The sequence below is a fragment of the Camelina sativa genome, chromosome 4, assembly GCF_030686135.1.
Source record: "Camelina sativa cultivar CO46 ecotype springtype chromosome 4, ASM3068613v1".
Taxonomy (NCBI): domain Eukaryota; kingdom Viridiplantae; phylum Streptophyta; class Magnoliopsida; order Brassicales; family Brassicaceae; genus Camelina; species Camelina sativa.
This window is the reverse complement of record NC_141883.1, coordinates 2,131,763-2,155,577: the sequence shown is the minus strand read 5'-3', so window position 1 is coordinate 2,155,577 and position 23,815 is coordinate 2,131,763. Positions and strand designations below refer to the sequence as shown.

At 33.6% G+C, this 23,815-nt stretch overlaps 5 protein-coding genes across 6 annotated transcripts; 2 read left to right on the top strand and 3 right to left on the bottom strand.

Moving 5' to 3' along the window:
• Positions 1-575: 575 nt before the first annotated feature.
• Positions 576-5,659, bottom strand: LOC104779589 (protein STICHEL). Its single transcript, XM_010503960.3, has 7 exons — positions 5,313-5,659; positions 3,020-5,176; positions 2,707-2,926; positions 1,927-2,481; positions 1,219-1,849; positions 1,025-1,109; positions 576-938 (listed from the first exon to the last, which is right to left on the bottom strand). The coding sequence occupies exons 2-7, from the start codon at positions 5,102-5,104 to the stop codon at positions 822-824; spliced, it is 3,693 nt and encodes a 1,230-aa protein (XP_010502262.2). The 5' UTR covers positions 5,105-5,176; positions 5,313-5,659; the 3' UTR covers positions 576-821.
• Positions 5,660-10,412: 4,753 nt separating this feature from the next.
• On the bottom strand, positions 10,413-13,051 carry LOC104779588 (PHD finger protein ALFIN-LIKE 6). Its single transcript, XM_010503959.2, has 5 exons — positions 12,599-13,051; positions 12,433-12,465; positions 11,880-12,108; positions 11,092-11,218; positions 10,413-11,011 (listed from the first exon to the last, which is right to left on the bottom strand). The coding sequence occupies exons 1-5, from the start codon at positions 12,693-12,695 to the stop codon at positions 10,733-10,735; spliced, it is 765 nt and encodes a 254-aa protein (XP_010502261.1). The 5' UTR covers positions 12,696-13,051; the 3' UTR covers positions 10,413-10,732.
• A 3,083-nt stretch (positions 13,052-16,134) lies between these two features.
• Positions 16,135-17,103, top strand: LOC147945226 (uncharacterized). The gene is made up of 3 exons (XM_087509159.1): positions 16,135-16,171; positions 16,238-16,390; positions 16,499-17,103. Exons 1-3 carry the CDS (start codon positions 16,135-16,137, stop codon positions 17,101-17,103), a joined length of 795 nt encoding a protein of 264 aa, XP_087365285.1.
• On the top strand, positions 17,101-18,248 carry LOC104783466 (uncharacterized). The gene has a single exon (XM_087509047.1). The coding sequence runs from the start codon at positions 17,151-17,153 to the stop codon at positions 18,246-18,248; it is 1,098 nt and encodes a 365-aa protein (XP_087365173.1). The 5' UTR covers positions 17,101-17,150.
• A 1,110-nt stretch (positions 18,249-19,358) lies between these two features.
• Positions 19,359-22,531, bottom strand: LOC104779587 (NAC domain-containing protein 35). Of its 2 annotated transcripts, XM_087509752.1 has the most exons (4): positions 21,925-22,531; positions 21,248-21,516; positions 19,785-20,208; positions 19,359-19,688 (listed from the first exon to the last, which is right to left on the bottom strand). In XM_087509752.1, exons 1-4 carry the CDS (start codon positions 22,214-22,216, stop codon positions 19,531-19,533), a joined length of 1,143 nt encoding a protein of 380 aa, XP_087365878.1. In that variant the 5' UTR covers positions 22,217-22,531; the 3' UTR covers positions 19,359-19,530. The 2 variants fall into 2 exon arrangements, with proteins under 2 accessions (XP_087365878.1, XP_087365877.1); XM_087509751.1 differs by having other exon boundaries at positions 19,359-20,208; positions 21,925-22,489.
• Between the last annotated feature and the right edge of the window lie 1,284 nt (positions 22,532-23,815).

Genomic DNA, 23,815 nt, shown 5'->3' with positions numbered 1-23,815 from the left:
CTAAGTATCAAATAAAATAGTATTGTAAAATCTGTGTAAAAAAGAATGGGGCTTACCCTTATGAGACACAATCGTCTCTTTATATAATAGATAGATCTCTTATTATACATTATATGAATGAGTCCAGCGTTAGGGATATTGGAAACCCGGAGAACAATTAAGGTCGAATTGGGAACTGCTTCCCATCAATCTTCGGATCCTGCTTTGGTGAAATTAAAGAATTGGTTCAGCTGGGAAAAGCAGTGGTCGATGGATCTGTTCAAAGTTGGTTTCGACTTTCGAATTTAGGATATGGTGTAAGAGAAAAAGGCTCAGTCCTAGCTTGGACAAAATGTCGTCCCTTGTGGAAAGTAGCCAGATGCATGAGGAAGTAGGGTAACCAATGGTATCGTAGTCCGTAGAGAGCTTCATGTTCATCTTCGTATTTTGAGTTGTGAATGAAAATGGTTAGCCTAGCATAAAAATGGTTGGCCTAGCATAAAGTCCCTTTAGAATTTATTGCACTGTTGTGTTTCGTTAAAGGTCCTTAACAATAGTTCTTGTTTTGAGAAATGAAAACAAAAACTTGAAAACTATTGCTCAAGCTTAACCTATTGGTCGATTCTTTATTTCATAGTAACATTTTTGAAGTTTTATAAGATAGATAACAAAAATGGAGTTGTTGAAACCCCATAGGATAGGAACTTTACAGTAAATAAATTAAAACTGTCCTTTGACATAATATCATTATCGAATAGAAAAACTATGTGGAAGTGGAAGAACATATGCTAAATTAGAGCTTGAGGGAACAATTTTGTTATCACGATTTGAGAAACTTAGTTTCATCTTCTAATGTTGTTACCTTCTGCTTTCCTTGGCTTAGCACATCCATTAAACAGAGAGAATCGACTCTTCTGATTTCTCCGGGAACGAACAGGAGTTCCCTTAACCTGTTTCGACTAATCAAATCCGCAAAACAAAAATAAATGAGAAAAAAAAATTAAACATCGGAAAGAAGGAATCGATTCGAGTTGTTAACACAAACCTTGCTTCGTCTCTGAGTCTTGTTTGTGTTCCAACAAAATAATATATTACAACCAACTCTTCCTGATCCTGATTCGTATCCTCCTCTACACAACCAAAGCCAAAATGTTCATGATATTATTATGACAATACAAGATCTTATTTGGTTTTCTTTTGACAGTTTAAATCGAAAAGGATCAGAGTGAGGAAACTTACAGATTGTCTTTGTTGTTTCCGAAGTTAGTATTATGAAGTAAGCTTGGGGAAAGAGGACAGTTCTCTCCTCTTTTACCGGTTAGATTCTCCTGAAGCTCACCATTGTCGCCGATTCTCAAAAGCTTAACTTCATTGTTTAAATCATCTACCCAATGGTGTGGGGTTAGTCCAGAAGAAGAAATAGCAGAACCTACATTAGGTTGTTGGCGATAAGTGTCTTCTTCTTGAGGTAGAATCTGATTCCTTTCGGGTTTTACCCGTATTATTGATCCAGGTGTGTCTTTATCAGCAGTTTGTAACCATGCGGTTTCTAATCTTTGTTCTCGGATGATCGATTCTATCCTTTGCATTGGGAGTTTTGATCTGCTTTCCTCGCTGCTACCAACTTCAGCATCTGATTCAGCATTTAAACCAGCGATGCTGCTATTTAGATGCCCACTTTTGTTTGTCATTTCTTGTTTCCGGGTTTGGTGAGGGACCACGAGTAACTCGGTTTCAGGCAAGAGGATTATCCTGACCTCTACGCTTCGCCTTAGTACCATTTCGATCGAGTTTGTAATACTGCTTAGAAACCTTTCAGCTCTCAATTTGATATCGGTTTCCCCAAACGCGATATAAGCAACTAGAATACCTGCAAAGCATATCCATCTTTTTAAGGATGCAAAAATTTTAAAAGTGAAAAGATATATAAACTCTTTGGATTTTTACCTTCAACTTCACTGATCGATATAAGTTTCCCATGAGTATAGAGCAGCTGCCTCAATGTCTTGGAATGACATCTTTCTATACATTTTCTCCATATATCGTTAAGTTTCTCTGAACTTCTTTGATTAAGCATCATGGTGCTTGCGATGCTATTGTCATGTGAGGCGATGGAAGCTTCGCTCTCTATAATCTCGCTAGATGACGAGGATTTATAGCAGTTGTTATCGATAACCCTGGAGAATGCTTTCGCTTCATGGGAAGGATTCCCGTTCCTTCTTATAACCGAAGCTGGGGATGCTGACTTACTAAAGTGAAGCCCTCCGATTCTCTGTTTGTAAGCCATCACTTCCCTAGAAATGCTTGACGCATCGTCGGTTGCTCTAGAGCTTTGCCTTCTACTACTTCCTGTATGTGTGGTGCCAGGAGAAGGCATTGACCCAAGCTGTAGCAAAGTTGCTGTGAACCATGTTGAACGGTCATTAGAAACTCTAAGCTGCTTCTCCGCCTCAGAAAGAAGTTTCAAAGCATGCTTTAGTCCCTCCATATCCGCTTCAGTCACTACAAAAACAAAGCAAAGGATTTTGCCAAAATCAGAAAAAGTGGTTAAAGACTCATAATAAAGAGTAGTATTGCTCTCACAAGATTAATTGGATTAAGGGTGTGAGAAAAAATGGAATGGGCAAATGATCTAAACAAGCTAACAGATCATAACGCATCAAAAAGCTAATATTTTAGCACAGATGACCACTACGGATTTCAAATACGTTGCTGGATGGAACTTACAGTTTCGTCCATCAAGGAAGGCGTTGCTGTATTTTTCATCTACGACCTTGTATGTACCAGCAATTATATCCATGATAAGACTGGCGAGTTGAGACATCAAGACTATTGGGTCAGCTCCAAGATCCAACAACTCTCTAGCTCGCTTTACGGTCTCTGCGGTGTCAGAAGACAATGCTAATTCCAAGAGTTCCAACAATTTTTCATCTGAAACAACACCCACCTGCACAAAAACATGTTGCCACATTTTTTCACATTAATTAAATTTACTTTTTTTTCCAATGCACGGTTACATAGAAGAATTAGAAAGACTTACGAGCTCGTTTACGAGAGCAGTGGTAATGCGTTTTCCCAGCAAACTCAGCTGCTCCAACATTGTTTCAGCATCCCGAAGTGAGCCATCCGCGTTCATAGCAATCAGGTCCAACGCATGCAAGTCTACATCAAGATTTTCGTCTGAAGCAATTTTCTTTAGTCTCACTACTATGTCAGAATCTTTGAGTTTATCAAAGAGGAACTTCTGGCACCTTGACTGAATGGTCCGAGGAACATTGTCAAGGTCAGTCGTTATAAATATGAAGACAACTTTCTGCAGAAGGTTCTCAAGAAACTTAACAAAAGACAGCCACGTCTTCGATGGTAGCAAATGACACTCGTCTATCACAAAAACCTTGTACGTTAAGGAATTCCGTGGAAGTATCGTCGGTAGGTTTTTTATAAGGTACCTTACCTTATCAGCTCCCTTCTTATTAGCTCCATCAAGTTCCCAAAAATCCTTACTTTTCCCAGACATGAAATCATTGCACTCTTTACAGTATCCACAAGGCTTCAATTCTTCAGTGGCCACACAATTCAGGGCGGCTGAAAAAATTCTTGCGGTTGATGTTTTACCAGTTCCTCTAGGACCCTGGAAAAGATAAACAGGAGCGATCCTACTCCTTTTCACAGCGTTCATTAATGATTGAACCACTATACTCTGTCCAATCAATTCCTCAAAAAACATTGGTCTGTACTTTTGGCTGAAGCTTCGGATTGTTTCCGGTGTACTTCCTTCTTCTCCTTCTTCATCTAACGCAACAGCCTCCAAACCATCTTGACTTCTATAACTAGTAGACCACCTCCTCCCGTCTAATCTACTCTGAGCCTCTAAATCAAGCTCTCCGTAATTGGTAGAAAGCTCGTCATCACTAAGCCCGGTTCCTAAAGAAGACCCTCCTCTACCATCACCGCCGTACGTGAGTAAAGGTAAAACACCTTGTGCACTTCTGGAAGAAATTTTTTGTTTACTATACCCTCCAGAAGAATTTCTATTATGCCTACGATACACAGATTGACTCCCACACAAAATGCTACTTCCGGTTCTTCTCAAAGTATCCGAAAATGATGGAGAGCAGCAACTTCTGCATCCACCTCTATGTTTCATCGCCTTCTTCGTCCAGTAACACGGAATGCCGCAACCTTGCCTCCCTGGTAAATCCAGGTTATCATCCAACTCATCGTCACCATCATTCAGCGAAGTCGTGGTACCATCCCAAGATCCAACAGTGCTAGGATTACGAACAGCATACATATTGTACGAGCTAGTAGATAAAGCCGGTGTGCTATTATAAGTACAAGAAGAATCCTCTATTCTATTAGATGTCAACAATTTAGAAGAAGAACGTGACCAGTTCTTATGCTGAAGCTTCAAAAGCAAAGGAGACGCACCAGTCACCTTGCTCAAATCCTCCTCTGTATCATCAGATAACTCAGCAGAATCTCCTCTCCTTACAGCTAAACCAGATCCAGGATTACATTTTCTAGTAGAAACAATATCATCTCTAGGTTGATGATACTTCGACAAAAAATCCAAACGAGACGAGCTAGTTTTTTTCTTACTCTTCTTCTTCTTCTTGCTACAACCAACATTACTCTTCCTCACCTTAGACAAACCTTGTGAGGCTAGACTCGTATCTCTACACCTAAAACCCACTCCAAGATATGAATCACTCTTGGAATCACCACCGTTCCTAGCATCACTCACATCATCATCATTGACACTAGCTTGTGTCCACGAAGAAGCCTCTTCTTCTTCTTCCTTAACATGATTCTTATTAGCTAATCCACTTTTCTCACTAGAAGATTTCTGAGTTTTCCAGTTATACAAGAACACCTTCTTCTCTTTACCACGATTAGTACTGCTACTCTCTCCTCGAATCGGGAACTGACTCGAACTCCCAGCGTTTCTGCTACTCGCCGCCGGAAGGTCCAAAACGGCGACGGATCTCGAGGAATCGAGAGGAGATTTCCAGGAGGAAGTAGTGCCTGGATCGCGTAAAACACGGCCAGCTTTTCTGATTTGAGTCAGCTCCTTCTTCATCAGATGCAATTTACTCAGATCCGATACTCTCGAACCTGACATTTTTTTTTCCCTCCTCCTTCTCTCAGCTTCGCGTTTCCAGTGCCATTATTTCAAAAACAAAATGTGGAAATGCTTCAAGCAAATAAGAAGATAAAAGAATCAGAACAACGCCATGGAAACGAATCGTAAAACAGTAGATCCAGGATTCAAAACTAAGAAAAATCGAAGAAAACACTAAGAGGAAGAAGCAAAGAGAAATAGAAGCTACTTGTTTATTTCTTCCAGAGAGAGAGTTCGCCGGAGCTCTACGGTTTAGGGATGATTATAAATACATGGCCGGCGGTGGAACAAAAAGAATGATGAAATCTCGGAACTGACCTGTGACTGCGATGGAGAGAGCATGAAGGAAAGCGAGAGAGAGAGAGAAAGAGAGAGAGAGAGAATAATATTTTCAATTTAAAAATGGAATTGATTTTTATTATTTTTGTGGGTAAGAAAAGTGAAAAGTGAAAACTGTGAAAAACACTCCCGGAGAAAGTGTGGATTCAATCAGCTATGGCTCGGGTCTCGTCAAAGCCTTGTCTAGTGTGACTCTGTTTTCGTGTGCGTCAATGTATGTATTTTTTTGTTGTTTGTTGTTATTAAAGCTGTTTTTTACTAAAAGAAATGTGTCAGTAATAATTTTGATAAATTTAGTAAGGAAAAAAAACAAGATAAATTTAGTTTAAACGAAGGAAACAACTAAAAAAATGATGAATAGGGAACAGTTTGATGTTATTAATGAAAATGATTATAATTTCATTTATAAATGGTAAGTTGAAAAAAGGGTAAGAACAAAGAAAGGTTACCTTAATGTAAGGAATAATTTATACATTAAGGTAAATTTTCAACTAGACTAATTTCTTTAATGCTTTTCAAATTTCTATTCAAACTCAATAAGCGTTATATCCTTATTCTACGGGTTATGTTGAATAAATTTTCATAATACAATAATTAAATAAAGAATATATAGATTCATTGTGTAATAACTGTTAACATTTATAATTTGAATTTTATGTTGTTTTCTTTTTAAAAAATATTGGTGTGGTATGTGAATGAACCATTTATGATTATCATAACTAGGACTAGGAGAATAAAAATAATTATCCAAAAAAAATAATACAACAACGATGAGAATAAATTAGGTTGTTGAATGTTAGTAGCTTTTATGACTATATATAGTCATAGATAGTGTTTGTTGAATAATTACTTCTTTTTTTTTCGTGACGTGCGTTTTGCTTTTATAGGGTATCATCTTATGTACTGATGTCATACTATTTTTCTATTGCTCTTATATTATTATCAAATTTTAGTTGTATTTTAAGGAACATTAGCATGAAAAATATGATATATTTGGATATCAGCACTTTAGTTTTCTGTTTCAGTTTCAATAGAATATATATATATATATATATATATATATATTTTTATTATTATCAAAGAGATATTATCATTCCGTTAAATAGAAAGTAACATACAAGGCAAGTATTGACTAAAATACAACATAGAGTAAGAAAAACCAAAGCATATAGCAATAAAAGTACAAGGATAGATAGGAGCATTCGATGTGAAGAGCTTGAGAGCTATGAACCACATGCTAGAAAGCAGCATGGAACTTGTGAGGTCAAGGCAAACCGATGCAGACTCCATAAACAAGTCAAAGGAGTAGAAATCCATTGTCTTGAATCTTTGAAGACTTGGCGGAGATGAGAATGGTAAAGCTGTATTGCCAAAGGGTCGAGCAGGGGAGCTGTGGCTCTGATAACCGGTTACTACAGAGGTAGTTGTTGGTCTACGGTTGATAGAGCAGGACTTGATGAGGTTGTGGTAACCACTCCTCCTTGGACTGAGGGTCATAATGCCACTAGTCTTCAAGATTATATGCAGGACTTCAACAATTAGTTGGTTTGCGGTTTAAAGATCTTTGAGATTTGGTGAGGTATAGGTAGAGAGTTGGTGAAACATCGGTAACCCCCACTCCATAGAGGTGGGATCATAATGCCAAACTTCACCAAGCAAACTCCATAAGTGGGATCATATCTAGGGTATCCGATTAACATGGTTTTCAAAAGACTCCTATGCCATTCTAGCAACAATGGTGGTTTAAGGTTCAAAATCAGTCTTCGGACTAAAAAAACCAATAAACTAACCAAAGATTTCTTAGGGTGGGAAAGAGTAGAGTTCAGACCAAACCCGGATACACACTGGTCTCGACACAAATGATTCTCAATCATCCTAGAAAGATCAAGTGTTCTGCTACCGAGGTTAACTCGACTTGACCAAGCAGAAAACACCGATACTAACAGATTTGATCGTGATATAATGTTATCGAAATGGGGTTGGATTAGGTACCAGTTCAGGGGTGTGCCATAGTTTAACCAAAGTAACCTATCTACCAGGCAACTGAGTTATGAATGGAGAACAAACCTAGGCCAGAGAAGTAACAAACGGGGAAACAGAGAGCGCCGGAGTTGTGAAATCATTGCCAAGATCTTCCATGGCTCCGACATCAAAACAAAGCTCCCGTCCATCTGCATCCAAGTAAAACACTTGGAGAGTGGATGTAGATCCGAGGAGCGGAGAGTTGTTGCGATTGATTGCGGGATGCGCCAGATCGAGGGATAGAATTCAAGGTTACCGGAGCGGTCAAGGATTTGTGGGGGCGGTTGCAGGGTCAGAGAAGCAAGTTCACCGAGAGAGGTAGTCGGAGGTGGAGGAAGGAGGGTAAGGGGATGAAGCTCACGCATCGTCAGAGTTGAGATCTGAAATCTCAAGGAGACTCCGGTAAAAAGAAAACGGACTGTACCAGAACTTTATGAACAGAGAAAAAAACAAATTTTACAGAACCAGAGCCCAGCAACGCCGATCGGTCTCAGCGCCGCCAGGAAGAGCTTTCTCGATGGTTGTGCCAGAGAGGATATCAGCTAGAGCAATAAAAAGACTTTTATGTTTTCTTGAATATTTTTTATTAAAGACTTTTATTTCTGGTAATTAAACCAAATAATACATCATATATGGTCTTTTATTTCTGGTAATTAAACCAAATAATACATCATATATGGTCTACTATATATATATATATATATATATATATATATCAATAAAACTCCACCGTTGTTAAGAAGCACTCAAAAACTTACTTAAAGATTAGAGGGTTTCTCATAAAACCTAACCTAGTCCTCCTTGTAATTATTTGTAATCAAAACAACTTGCAATCGAAAAACATAATGAAAACTAAATAAACAAAAAATCTTGCAACATTAGTTTGTCATAGCTTCAACAACTTGTATGCTCATTTCATATTGTTCGGAAATCAGAATTAAAGGAAAGATAACTACAAATGTTACTTTCTGTCTTCTGATCATAAAACCACATTCCGGTATAAGTATGGGATTTTCTAGCTAATTGTACATACAATTGTACATAACTACGATATGGAACCAAATAAATTCGGCAATTGATATATACGAGCAATGAAAGCCCTGAGTCTTTTGCACTGACAAATGTCGTTACTGTAAAAATCTAATGTGCTAGCTGTTTCAATGTTTGGTCCGTTGTATACGCCGAAGAAAATGTAATCCACACATGACTATTTGTTGATACTATTAGTATTTTACTACTATTATTGTTTTGATTCCGTTTTATTGTTTTCTGACGACAGTTGTTGTTATTCATAAAGCAAGCACCCTTGTTACTTCATGTCGATCTCTACGTGCATAGAGAAAAATGAAATGCTTTATTAATTATTATTATTATTTTTTTGATCAAAGAAAATGCTTTATTAATTTAAGGAACAGTTTTGATGCAAAAAAAGGGGTAACATTTTCTGATAACGTAATTTCTATTAAATCCAAAATATCAATATTAAATATACTGTCTGTAACTGATATATAACTGTGACCACCAGAGCAAATTATTAATAACGTTACGTAACTAACCTAAGGTAAAGTTTGAGCTAATTTTCAATGATTTGGTCAAACATTATAAAGTTTATAAAAGGATTAGATGGAAAATCATGTGGACGTACACATTGATAACTCACCACTTACAAACCATGTCTTAAATCCCAATTATTGCAATCTAATTATAACAATTTCTTCTTTTTGTCAACTCTATCTACAAGGATAATGCGCCGTACGTAGTTTTACTTCACATATCATATTTTTTTATAGCATCATTACCAAAAATATGGATTTGGACTTGGGAGACTCGATCTCTTAATTCTTATAAGAAGACTAGTTATTATATTTTTGGTAATCCACAAGAATATTAGATACATCCCACGTACAGGTTTAGAAAGAAGAAAATAACATGCAATTTCACTATCTGAATAGACAAATCCTAGATTGGACGACGATGACGACAAGAATATATAACCACAATTTTAAGAGCGTCTGAAATCCGATAAATTCTAATAATAAAACCTTATATAATCATAGTACAGTTAGCTTTTGAATATCAAACATAATATATTCACTACAATGCTTTATGTTTTGGGTTTTTTTTTTGGTTTTTTTTTTTCTTCTTTTTTGATTCGTCTTCATACCAAATTTGGAACAAAATTCAACTAATTGTAAGTTGTAACTTATATTTTAGGTTTGAAGGTGAGCTTTTTTGATATTAAAATCTAGTCGTACGGTACTTAGCAACAGAAACGAAAAATATATCCACTACCAAAAAATTGTGGTTCAACAGATTAATTTTGGTCATGACCTTTATTATTGTCATCTTGATTTTGGCTCAAAGCTTTAACTGAGAATGAATAGATTGACATTGATCGATCTAGTGATATTACCAAACATATATCAACAACACGAAATATGTGGTATATCTGAAGATGACAAGTTTGTTTACTTATTTGAGTTTATTTAGAATTGGCATTAAAGAAAGCTTATGGCTTACTTATAGGTTGGGTTCTTTTTTATTTTTTTAGGCAAAGGTTGGGTTCTTTAAATAATGCTTTTATAGTTTGCATGCAAACATTAGCATAAAACAAAAAAAAAAAAGGCCTAATAAAAGCACTTGCAACGGTTTTGTTAGATACTGGGAGGCCCCTGTGACCCTGTCTCTTTATGGTCTTTACTTCTTGTGATGATAATGACAATGGCATACGCTTACCGAATACCGAAACACAAATCATTGTCTAACCTTAGGCTCAAATTGACCTAGTCAAGTAATTTAGTTTTGGGCTGTCAGAATCTGTCAACTTCATTCTCTCGTGTAAATACTTTCAAGTTCTCAACAGTCAACACACAACAATATATTGGTACACAAGAGTATGAGATAAACGATGTTTAAAACTATAAAAAACCACATAACAGTTTCACAATTTTTGCAAATTACTGATCAAACTAAAATAATATCTTAAACAGACCAAACAAATTAGTACTAGTAGAATTAACATTAACAACAACAAAAAATCCAAAAGAAAAGAAAAGAAATGAAAAGACATACACAAATTATAAATAGTCTTAAACCCACAATAAAAGACTAAGCAATAGAGTAAAAAAGAAGTATCTTATTTTTTAACCTTCTTACATCTTCTAAGTCCCTTTTACTGGCAATTTCTTATAAACTGGGAGCCTTCATCTCCTTCTTCCACAATTTTCTCCTAACTCGTTTTACCTTTTTCAAATTGATTATTGAACTTCAAGGTCTGGATCTCTTGTTACTGCAACTTGGGCATTTGTAATGCTTGATGTTTTCTGCTTTTGCAGGTGTTATCTTCACACATTTCCCATGGAACCATTTCTCACATGCATCGCAGCAAATCCAGAACTCATCTGTACCGTAGCTGTCTCCACAAGCGCCACAAACAGCACCTTGTTCATCGTCTTCTTCCTCGTCTTCACTTTCATCTTCATCCTTTGGTGGTGGCGATGGCATCTTTGCAACCTTTGTGACAGATTCGGTTTGGCGAGACTGCTTCTGAGGAATTACAAAGAGATAAAATTTAGCAGGGAGACACAGAGATATATTTGTTTAAAATGGAGAAACAGAAGAGATACCTTGACGCCACTAGATTTGCTTTTGCTATTGTTGTTGTTACCAGATAGTTCCTTGGACTGCTTTGCATTGCCGGTCACAACTTCGAAGATGGTTGGCAGCTCGTTTATCATCTGGAACAGCCTCTTCCTGAAAAAGAATCGGTTCATCGCATAAGCTGAAAGGCAAGTAATAACCAAACTGCTCTAACAAACTTAATTCCAATAGAACCACACATACAGAGACTTTGATTCATGATCAAAACCCAAGAAAAATCCATAATCCCCAACTCATTCAGCTCAAACTTCCTTTCAATATAAAATTCAGAATCCCCAACTCGTTCTGCTTAAACTTCCTTTTAACTTAATTTATTAGCTAACTGATTCAATGAGTGTTGCAAAGCTACAATTCAGTGCAAACTGCCTAGGCCAAATAACAGTGATCCTGCACTAGACTAACACAAGAAAAACTGATCAGAATTAGAGGCACAAATCACATCTATGGACCAATATATATCTCAATAACATTGATCCGGTTTGGGGTGAATCATAACACTTGTCCCTTCAAATCTGTCTCATGAAGCAAAATGCAGAAACGGAAAACGACTTGCAATAAGATTTTAACAGAATCCAACCCATAAAACAAGATCAATTGAGTTAAAAAAACAAAAAAAAAGCGAGACAGAGAGATTGTTATTAACAGGCACCAAGAGACTAAACATGCAGATTCTAAATTGGCATCATCACCTTACCACATATATATTAAAGTTGCAACCCTCAAGAGACTGAAGCTGTTGAAGAGAGAATCTTACCTCTCGTTCTTACCAAATCCAAAACGTGCACCAAAGTAAAATGCAACAGAAAGAAGCCATGAATCGCTGTGAACGGCAACCAAAGATACCCAGTCCTTTTCTTGCATGCCATCTCTAGCGAAATTGATGCCTAAAGCTGGTTCAGGAAGCTCAGGAGGAACTTCCTCGACAGGGAGATTAACCTCCCATGTCTCATTTGGAAGCCCATAGAGGCACAAGTTCTCCTTCTCTGCATGAACAAGGATGAAAAAAACTTTAAGAGAAACCACACAACTCAATCTTTAGATGCTAATAATATGTAGAAGATCACAAAACAAAGTCTCCAAATAGGTTGAGATATAGCAAAATCATATCTGTACTCTAGAAAACCAAAAGACAAAAGCTTTTACTTTTAAACTGACATCTTAACTCAAGATACCAATGGACACAACCCTATAGAACAATAAAAGGATATAATAATAAATTCGAAGCTAACCCAATAGAGAGATTTAAACACAATTTGAAGCTAAGCAAGACTAATAATATATATAACACTGGTGAAGAAATAACTCACCAGGATCACACGTTTGGTAAAACTTCACCATATCTGCATACAACAACACAAAACCCAGAATCGTCAAATCTCACGAAAATAACAAAAACCCCATAAAAACAGGATTTTTATTCATAAAACCAGAATCGGACAAAGTGAGAGAGAAGGAGAGAGAGAAAACTCTCACCGTTAGTGAGGGCTTTGATAAGACCAGCTCGTCGACCTCTGAAGTCGCTAAAGACCTCTTCAACAGTACGAGGTATAGCATGAGTGATTCCCTCCATGTTTCACAGACGATGTCGCCGGAGAATTGGATTTATTATAGCTTCAGAGTCGCCGGAGAATATGAATTTCTCCGGTCAAAATCAGAATCTGAGGACGAATGGTTTGAAAGAATCGAGAAGAAGAAGAAGAAGAAAACAAACCCAAAAGGAAAGATATACACTTTGGGTTTCGGATTTGGGGGAATTAAATTTTTGTAAATCTCTCTCTGAAGAAAGATTTAATTTTGGGTGAAATTGAGAAAAAGAAGAAGAAACCCTAAAACGAGAAAACAAAAAACAAAAGGGACCGATCTATGACAATTTTGGGGGCTGTGAACTTAAAATAAATAAAGACAACTTTGTGTATTTTATTATTTACGTGTTAATATAAAATTCATTTTATTAATTCTGGTCTACATATCCTAAATTACATATACATTATGAAACCTAAAGATAATAAATTATAGAAAATAATTAATGTAATATTTAATTCTTTCTTTTACTTACTTTAATTTATTTCTAATTAATAAATTTCGAATCTAATTAGTTGTCAAAAAAAAATAGAATCTAATTCAATTTGAGTACAATTAATTTATTTAGAATTATCTAATTTAATTAGATTAGCATTAACTAAATAGACTTGGTGTAATTTTTATAAGTTTATTTATTGTATTTTAATTAATTAATTTTAGTTAATTTTGATTATTTTTATTTGGTTTGTTTTATATAATTTAATTTAATTTTTTCTTAACTTATATTTTTTTGATATTATATTATTCTTTTGTCTGGATCATACATTTGATCGCTAATGATTACGACTGAAAAATATGATCTAGTGTCACGTAAACAAATATATTTTAAAGAATTATTTTATTTTTATCATTAACTTTACAATAAAAGCTGATCACAAGAATTATCAAGAAAAAGAAAAGTGATCACGAGAAACATTGTTTGCGTATATATTTTAAAGACTCGATCACAAGAATTATCAAGAAAAAGAAAAGTGATCACGAGAAACATTGTTTACGTATATATCTTAAAGACTCGATCACAAGAAACATTATTTGCATATATATCTTAAATTTTTTATCACGAGAAACATTAATTGCATATATATCTTAAAGATTTATAAAACTTATATATAAATATATTTATATTAGGTTTAAGATTTTTAAAAAAAGAATTGAATACACTTTTAAAAAGTAGGCAGAGGAATCGAAGTTAATCGATAATTTGGTTCTTTTCCAATTTGTTTTTAATTTTCCTTTCTATTAAAATTTAAACAAAAGAAAAAAGTTCAAGGCTGAACAGGCAAGCAATCTAAACCGAAACAGACAAGATATTTCAATCCAGGTCCAGTTTTGATTTGTTATAGAGATAGCATGTCTAGCCCATTAAAGAGTTATGGATTTTTGGTGGCAGCAACCTAGTGGAATGAGATTTGAAATTTTCAAGTTTTGAAATTTATCATCATCGTATTCTTTTATTTTTATTTTCTCAATTTTCACGATTATACAAGAAACAGATCATTCCTAAGGTTACAATAGCAAGATAAGGAAAACAAAAACACTAGAATTACATTTTCTAATAAAAAAATGATGTGTGTGTTTCTCTTTTTTTTTTTGTAAACCGATGTGTGTGTTTCTTTAGATGTAAGAAATGGACCAAGTGTAATTTATCCGATTCTTTTGGGTTTGAATATATTTTTTTTTGCGTTTAGTACGTTGCTAGAGAACACGTTTAATTACCGCAACTATAATCTAACTTGTCTCACTGGGGTGGATCCAGCGTATACATGGGTGGTGCAGGTGCACCATATAGATTTTAAAAATTATATGTATATTATATGATTTTTATAGCATGTACCACATTGAAATTCAAATTTGCACCCTACGTAATTATTCCTGCACCTTGTACGACAGAAAAAAAAAATTATCCCTGAACCTCGATAAGGCCTTGATTGGAAGAGTATACGAAGAAGCTTTTTTTTATTTTAGTATCCAATCAACATTTATTAGGAGAGCATATAAGGGAGCATTTAGAAGCTACAGATGCTTCCTATATGCTCTCATTTGAAGCATTTCCCAAGCATTTAGAAATAAAATTTAAATATATATTAAACTAATTTTAAGTAATTAATTTATTTTGTAAAAATAGAAAATTATGATTTTATAAAAGATAAATTTATTTGTTATAAGATAATATATATGAGAAACTACTTAATGTTATTATTAAAAATAATATAATAATTTATTTAATATATTAAAATATTAATGTGGATATAACGTTTATAATATATATTTTTGTTTTATTTTAATTTAATATTATATATATTTTAAAAAGTTATTGAAATTAAAAATGTTAATATAGATATAAACTTTTATAAAAAATTATAATATATATTAATTATTTGTAATTAATGTGTAACATTATAAATATATATATAATTAAAAATTATTAAATTACACATTTATATATATATATATATATAACAATTTATAAAATTGATTAAATCTAAAATATATTTTTTAAAAATCATATAGCAATGAGTGATAATTATTTTTTTTAATGAAACACATTTAAATAATATATTTTTAATTAATATCATATATTTAATATAAATATAATATTTAATACTCGACTGCTATACCAATCAAGTAAATGTGTTATATTAATCAGAGCATACAACTTATGCAGCTTAATGCTTATGATGCATAATGCTAATGTTATAGTATATGTGGTTCCAATCAAGCCCTAAATGTTAACTTTATAAGTTTTAAAACCCAATAGACATAACAAATTTTAAATCCACTTAATTTTTTTTCCTTTTTGGTTTGGTGGAGGATAATAATAGGCAATTTTCTTATAAATCTAACTAAATCTCTCACACAAATATTTTTTCTCCATACTTTCTAAACTACATAAACATAAACTGTATTGAATTCTCTTCTTAACGGTGAAACAGGAGATTAGAGAAAACAAAAAAAACTCATAGGTTTGACAAATTTATTGACAACAAACGGGTAAGGTTATGAAAAGTTCTTGTAATTTTTAATTCTTTTAGTTGATTCTTAGTTTAGTTGATTAATCTTTTAAGCTAATAATTGCAGTAGTTTAGGGTTTCTAATTTTCTATTGCTCGTTTCCCAATTGGTGTATATATACATTTGGTACTTTAGTTTATGTTATTATGTTTATTACTTTATAGATGTTTTTATAATTAATACATATTTTTTCAGATCATGAGCATTGAGCGATTTCTTAAAAGAAAATCAGTTTCAGACTTTGACATTAATTTGGACGACTGCCCTGCCACAAAGCATACTTGAGGAATCCTGCTAAAAAAAAGAATATTAGATTATCATCCAAACCAGAGAGACGAGGTAAGACGTAAATACTTAACTAGAGGTCCATGTCAACCTTGAGGTCATATTTTTCCACAAACAAAAATTGGAACCGCAATGAGGCGTTTTAATCCAGCTTGGTTTGAAAAGCATGGTAATTGGTTAGAGTATAGTATATCAGCAGATAAAACATTTTGTTTGTGTTGTTATTTGTTCAAAGTCAATATACCTAAGCAAGGTGGAAATGATGCGTTTGTGACAAAAGGCTTTTCTAGTTGGCATAAACCTCAGAATTTGGGTGATCACGTTGGTAAAACGTCAAATAGTAGTCATAATATTGCTGTTAAAAAGTGCGATGATTTGAGGAATCAAAGTCAGTCTATCGTGCATGCTTTAAATAAACAGAGTGCTACAGTGAAAAATGAGTATCGCATTCGGTTGAATGCTACGATTGATGCTTCTAGATACTTGTTGCGATAAGGGTTATCTTTCAGGGGTCATGATGAGTCGAAAGAGTCTGCTAATAGAGGAAATTTTTTAGAACTCGTGAAGTACACAAGAGAACATAATGATGCTATAAGTAAGGTTATTTTGGAGAATACTCCGAAAAATAACCAGATGATTTCTCCGATGATTCAGAAAGATATTGTAAATTCTTTTGCTAAGGAAGTAGTGTTATCCATCATAGAGGAAATTGATCATGGTATATTTGGTTTATTGGTTGATGAGTCGGCTGATGTGTCTGACAAAGAACAAATGGCTGTTGTTTTTCGATTTGTTGATAAGAGTGGAACCGTCAAAGAAAGATTTATTGGAGTCATTCATGTAAAAGAAACGTCTTCTTTATCTTTGAAGTCTGCCATTGATGCTTTGTTTGCAAAATATGGGTTGAGCTTGAAAAAAGTTAGGGGACAAGGTTATGATGGAGCAAGTAATATGAAAGGCGAGTTTAATGGGTTGAGATCATTGATTGTCAGAGGAAATTGGTCAGCTTATTATATCCATTGTTTTGCCCATCAACTTCAGTTGGTGGTAGTGGCAGTTGCAAAGAAGCAATTTGATATTGGTGATTTTTTTTTGATATGATATCTACGTTGTTGAATGTAGTTGGAGCTTCTTGCAAACGAAAAGATATGATTCGAGAAAGCCATCGTAAAAAGGTTCAGGAAGGAATTTGTAGTGGTGATATTAGCACTGGAACTGGACTGAATCAAGAGCTTTCTCTTCAAAGACCTGGTAATACTCGTTGGGGTTCTCATTATCGAACATTATTACGCGTGGTTGATTTGTTTCCTTCTATTGTTGAAGTACTTGAGTATATCCAAAATGAAGGAGTTGATGACTCAAAAAGACGCCAAGCATATGGTCTTCTCAAGCACTTTCACACATTTGATTGTATCTTCTATACGCAGCTAATGTTACTTATATTGGGTCTAACCGAAAATTTATCAATGGCTTTGCAAAGAAAAGATCAAGACATTTTGAATGCCATGTCACTAGTGGAATCAACTAAGCGAGAGTTACAAAACCTTAGGAATGATGGTTGGGATTCATTTATGGATAAAGTTTTTTCTTTTTGTGAGAAACATGATGCTGAAATACTCAATATGGAGGAAGACTTTGTTGATTCGAAGAGGCCAAGAAAAAAGACTCACATAACCAATCTCCATCAATATAAGGTTAATTGTTTTTATACCATTTTGGATTTGCAGCTTCAAGAGTTTAATGATCGTTTCAATGAGGTAAACACTGATCTGCTAATTTGTATGGCTTCATTGAGTCCAATTGGTTCATTTCGTGAGTTTGACAAGGGAAAATTAGTGAGATTGGCCAAATTATATCCAGAAGATTTTAGCGTTGAGGAGTGTTTATCTCTTGAGCATCAACTTGGAATCTACATTGAAAATGTAAGAGAAGATAAAAGGTTTGATAATTTGAAAAATCTTGGAGATCTTTCCCGTTTAATGGTGGAAACACAAAAGCATCTTGCACATCCTTTAGTTTATCGGCTTTTAAAATTAGTATTAACTTTACATGTTGCTGCTGCAAGTGTCGAAAGGTGTTTTTCTGCAATGAAACTAGCGAAAACAGCAACTCACAACCGTATTGGAGACCAATTTCTAAGTGATTGTCTTGTATGTTATATTGAAAAAGAGTTGTTTGATTCTATCACTAATGAAAGAGTGATAAAGAGATTTCAGTCTATGAGTGAGCGTAGAGTATGCTTGTAAACTATACTTTAAATTTTTTTTAAACAATATTTTTTAATTATTAAATAAATTTATGCACTCGGTGAAAATTGTTTCTGGATCCGCCACTACTCTCACATAATGATCAATGATGTGGTAGTGGTATATATGTACTCTACGAACTCGTCAATATAGATATACACGCAAATACGGTTAGACAAACAGATTAAAGGTAAAACAAAATTTGATTAGTGCTATTTGATCCAGCTTCAAATCCAGTATATATATATTGCTGTCAGATGTAAAGAGACTATTATGAGTTATAAGATTCATACATTTTTCAACAGGAATAAAATATCCGTTATACATATAAACTATTCGGACACGCATCAATTTATTAATGATTTACGTAAAAATGTTTAACAAAAATTCATGAAGTTTTTTTTTTTTTTTTGTCAAACTTTTTAATATCTGATTGTTTCTTAGTGGGAAGAAAGTGAGATACCAGAGGTGGTTTATTTATATTAATCGCACATGCCCATAGTTCAAATAAAACAATATACATTTAAAAGATTAACAAAAATTGATACTGTATATATAACTGACGACTATTCATGCTGGTCCTATAGCTTACCATATCACGGGAACAACCTGCTCTCACCAAATTTGTACGTCCTATGTTTATTTATTTATCCGTCAAACCCTAACTATTCTTATTATACTCACGAAGACAAAAACTGGCTAACGTCTTTTAATATTTCTATCTTATAATCAGTTTTGTTGAATTATTAAGAGTTAGCCGATTGTTGTTTAACTATAAAGTCGCACTATCAGGTAATTAAACACTTTGGATCTAATGTACACGACAATGCCACATGAATTTTAGTTAGTAATAAATAGACGACAGAAAGATTTCAAAATTTTTATTTATGAAATTTTAAATTGGAACGAACAAAATCAAATTCCACTAGGTTGGTAAATTTGAATCTTTTGATATGGTAATTATCATTGTTATTACATGAAAATGTGTTCAAAGAAGTTTATTTCTTCTTTCTTTCGGTTCGGTTGAATACTTTTTAATGCGGATTCGATACCTTTGTCATACTTAATATTCATAATTAAATAGCATGAAGAAAATAAACTTTAACATAATAAGAAAAAAACTTACTTAATTAACTATATATGTTGGGAATCAGTTCCATTACATAGCTTCGCAATGATCAATCATAGTCTATAGCTATATCGAATATGTTTAGAATTATATAACTGGGTACGTATATAAATATAGCAAAGCGGCATTATTTAAAATCAAGGTCTAGTTAAATTACTTAAAAGGATTATTAGTATAATGATCTCTGTTTCCATCTGGTATTATTGGATTCCACATATCCCACAAAGCACTGTTTGGAATCGTCCCTGTTGGGATCATGCTCATAGCTAGCGTCGCCTGCGTTTGAGGCGTTAGCGCCGCAGCGGTTGTGGCTGCCGCAACCAATTGTAACGCGTTGGCGTTAGCATTTTGTTGTTGATTATGGTGAAACTGTTGAGCGATTTGAAAGTATTGGTGATTGATGTTACCTCCGTCTGGTATCTGGTAGTTAACTAGTCTTTGAAGATCGTCAACAATGGCGGCTTCATCGTCTTCTTGATTACTCGTAGAGATTATCGATGTGTTGTTGCTTGCGCCGTAAGACATTGGACGATATATGTTTTGATTGGCTAAAGCTATGGTAACGTCAGAGTTACTGTTTGTGGTGGTTGTGGTGCTGCCGTCGCCTGAATATTCGGTGGAGAGCTTCTCGAGATTGTTGATGTTGTTGGTGTTGTTGTTAAGGTTGTTCTCGGAATGATTAGAGGACGATGAATGGTGTTGTTGTTGTCTTAAGGCTTGACGAGATGATGAGTTATGGTTATTGTGATGTCTTGTGGATAGAGAACGTGGTAAGGATGGATGATCTTCTACTCCTGGCCTTTTGTACACTCGGCATAATGATATTTCAGCCTATATAATTCATACATGAACGCATTGTCAATATTGACTAACAATAAATTATATAAAAAAATAAAAGACTATGGGATGGAAAAGTAAAATTTCTCGACAGTATATCGAGATGATTTTGAAATTGAAGAATCACGAACTTAGCATCAGCCAGAAAAGAAAAAAAGCGCATAAACTTATTGACATTTTAAGAACTAGTTTATAAACATTTCTATATCTTTAACTATGTATTATAATTTTACCAGTATAAGTTGATGTGCAATACATATATACGCATTTAGATTGGTAGACTTATGTCAAGCCTGGTGTTTTAGCTATCTAATGAGGAATCATGCATACATCTTACATATACATTTTGTTATTTTTATGGTTTTAATTGGTGACAACATACAATTCGAAAGAGGCCAAAAAATTTACCAATCTGTCCATTGTCATTTGCCATAATACTTGTCCGGTCTTCTCCATACATTTATATGTATATAAATTTGAAATTTTCGTAAATAGAAATGTTTATACAATATTCATATATGCCAAATTATTATATTTTAAAATATTGAGCAACTTAAATCGAAGACATGAATGTGAGAAAGAGCAGGAACATTAATGTGATAAAGTGATAAAACTGTAAGAAAAACTAACTAAGACTTCAGAAATTAAGGTATATATATATATATGAATGTCGAATGTGGTACCTGTGTGTATGCAGCTATCCATTAATGTATTCTACTATAACAATGGGCCATGGCTAGTAATTTAAAGAGTTCACGCATATGGCATGAACATTTCTAGATTTAAGCGTAAACGCCGCCTGACATTTAGACCATTCACAAGTATTTTGATCTTATCGAATCAAATTCCAAAATAAAAGATTTTTCTTAATAAAAGAAAGAGAAAATAACTACAATCAAATTCAAAATGAAAGAAATTCAAACAGTTTAGGGATTGATTTCAATTTTGAAGGCCTCACCACACCTAGCTAGGGTTATAATTATATTTATGTACGTGTGTATGGGATATATATAGACTTAAATTGAATTAATACCTTTTGGTACTTCTCGGTTTCATGGTGAGGAAGACGATACTCGTTCATGATCCAACTAGTACGAGTGCCTTTAGGGGCTTTCCCCGAGTAGAAAACTAGGGTTTTCTTTAATCCGATTGGCCGAGAAGTCTCTGATCTGATCATCCGATCAGCTCCTGTGGCTTTCCAATATCCTGAAGTCGTTACTCGGTTTGGTCTATCTCCATTTCTATACTTCCGATCTCTTGGCACATAGAAGTACCACTCTTTCTCTCCTATCGCCGCCATAGCTGCATACACACACACACATATATATATATATATATATCTCCATCAAACATAGATATATAAGTCTATGATAACACACACATGCATATATCTACATCTTATGATAGAGATGAAAGAAGGTTTATTTAGGTTAATTAAGAAAGGAAATAAAGAGGGAGAAGTGTTTAAAGATATTGAGAAATATCCAAGATAACATAGTAATAATCCATAAGAAAGTTACATATATAGGTCTTAAGAAAAGAATAGAGAGAGAGAGTGATAAGAGAGAAGGAAGTTGATTGCATCTATAGATCTTAACATATGTATAAAATTTAGGATTCCAAAAATAGTTTGAGATAATTTTTGTATATATATATATATATATATGTGTGTGTGTGTGTGTGTGTTTGTGTTTGTGAATATATAATTACCAGGAAGTTCCCAAGGATCATAGCGATAAAGATCGAGGAAAGTAATGAGTTCTACATTGAAGCGTTTGCCTTCAACTTTTCGGCGAAGGTAAAACTCTATGAGTTCTTCTTCGGTGGGATGGAATCTGAATCCGGGCATGACCATGTCATGATCGTGATCATCAGCTTCATCATCATTTTGGACATTACTCTCGTGGCCGCCTCTATGATCATCTTCTTCTATACCTTTTTCGTTATTGTTGACTTGGTTACTCATGGGGATGATGCTTGTTGTGGAGGATACAATTGCCATATATAAAAAGAGACTATATATGTATATGTATATGCATGTGGATTAAGATGATATGATGAAAAGAGATTAAGGGTTTGTTTGGTTTTTATACTGACAAGAGAAGGAAAAGTAAGAGATGAAATTGAGTGGTGTTGGGTAGAGATAAGAGGAGGAGGAGAAGAAGAAAGGAAGACTGTATAGAGATGAAACGTCGTCGTGTTTGGGAGTTGAGACCAAACTAGAATAAGACAAAGAGAGAGAAGAAGAGAGTTAAGGAGAAGACAAAGACTTGTCAAATTGAGGACAGGGTGTCCACGGTTTTGTTTTCTTAGCCGTGCCTGGACCTTTCTCTCACTCTCCATTTCTAGTTTTTTTTTTTTTTTTTTTTTTTTTTTTTTCTTATTATTAAATTAATACTACCATTTATATCCAATTTTTACTACGCGTGGTAATGAATTTAGTGGAGTCGAATTCTGATAGGATCAGTTGCAGATGTAATGTTGTAACCAATTGACTAAAAACACTTTTTTCAATTTCAAATGTTACACACTGATATTAAAAATATATATATATATATTTTTTTTTCTAAGTTAGGTTAGGAATATTACATAAATTCTTATGAAAATGTCATTTTCTCTGCTAAATCTTGAGAACATGTCATTTTTGCTAAAATCTTATAAATTTGCTATTTGTAACACTTGAAAATGTCTATATTTATGTTTTTTTGGATAAAATACATATTTTATAACAAATATTAAACTCTACGAACAAATAGCTATAATAAACTAATTAAACCCAAACATAACATATCACAAATATGTTTAATCATATTTTTGTAACCTAAAGAATGGTAAAACCATAAGATTTTAGACAAAATGGCAAAATCTATAACTGCAATCACGAAAATGGAAAATTCATAATTGATTTAATATTTAATGACATTTGTTTTTTATAACTGAACAAATATTTGAAAGATAACTAATTGACATTTAAAAAATAGATATCATGGTTAATTACTACTTCATTTCTTCTTGAAAAAATTAATCAACATTCTAAATATCAACAGAAATTATAGACCAAAACTCTGAAAGTTCCATATTTTATCAATACAGAAAAAGGATATCATTGTTATAAAGACTAACTGAAATATCGGATATTCATTAAAATAATGTTACTATTTTGAATTATTCTAGTTATTTATTCATTAATTGAGAAAAAATTCTGATTGGTGACCTATATAACTAATTAAATAATAATATCACGTATGCTTACTATGTCACTCGTCATAAATATATTTACGTGTTTTTCGTATGCTTCACGAACGTTCTCTTATTGTTTCGCTATATATTTTTAAAATGATATATTTTGGCCCACCATATCTTCATTACTTGATATTGTTTCAACAATTATGAATGTAAAACAAACTGACCATGTTTTTTTTCTTCTATGCCAACGCTCCATATGATTATTATATAACTTACTAAGAAGCTGACCTTTAGAGTTACATATGTTCTTAAAATTAAAGTTGTATTCATAAATAGCATCTGTTTGTTGTACACATGATACATACACTTATTTACCCAAACTATAGGAAAGGTGTGGTTAACCGTACCCAATTAA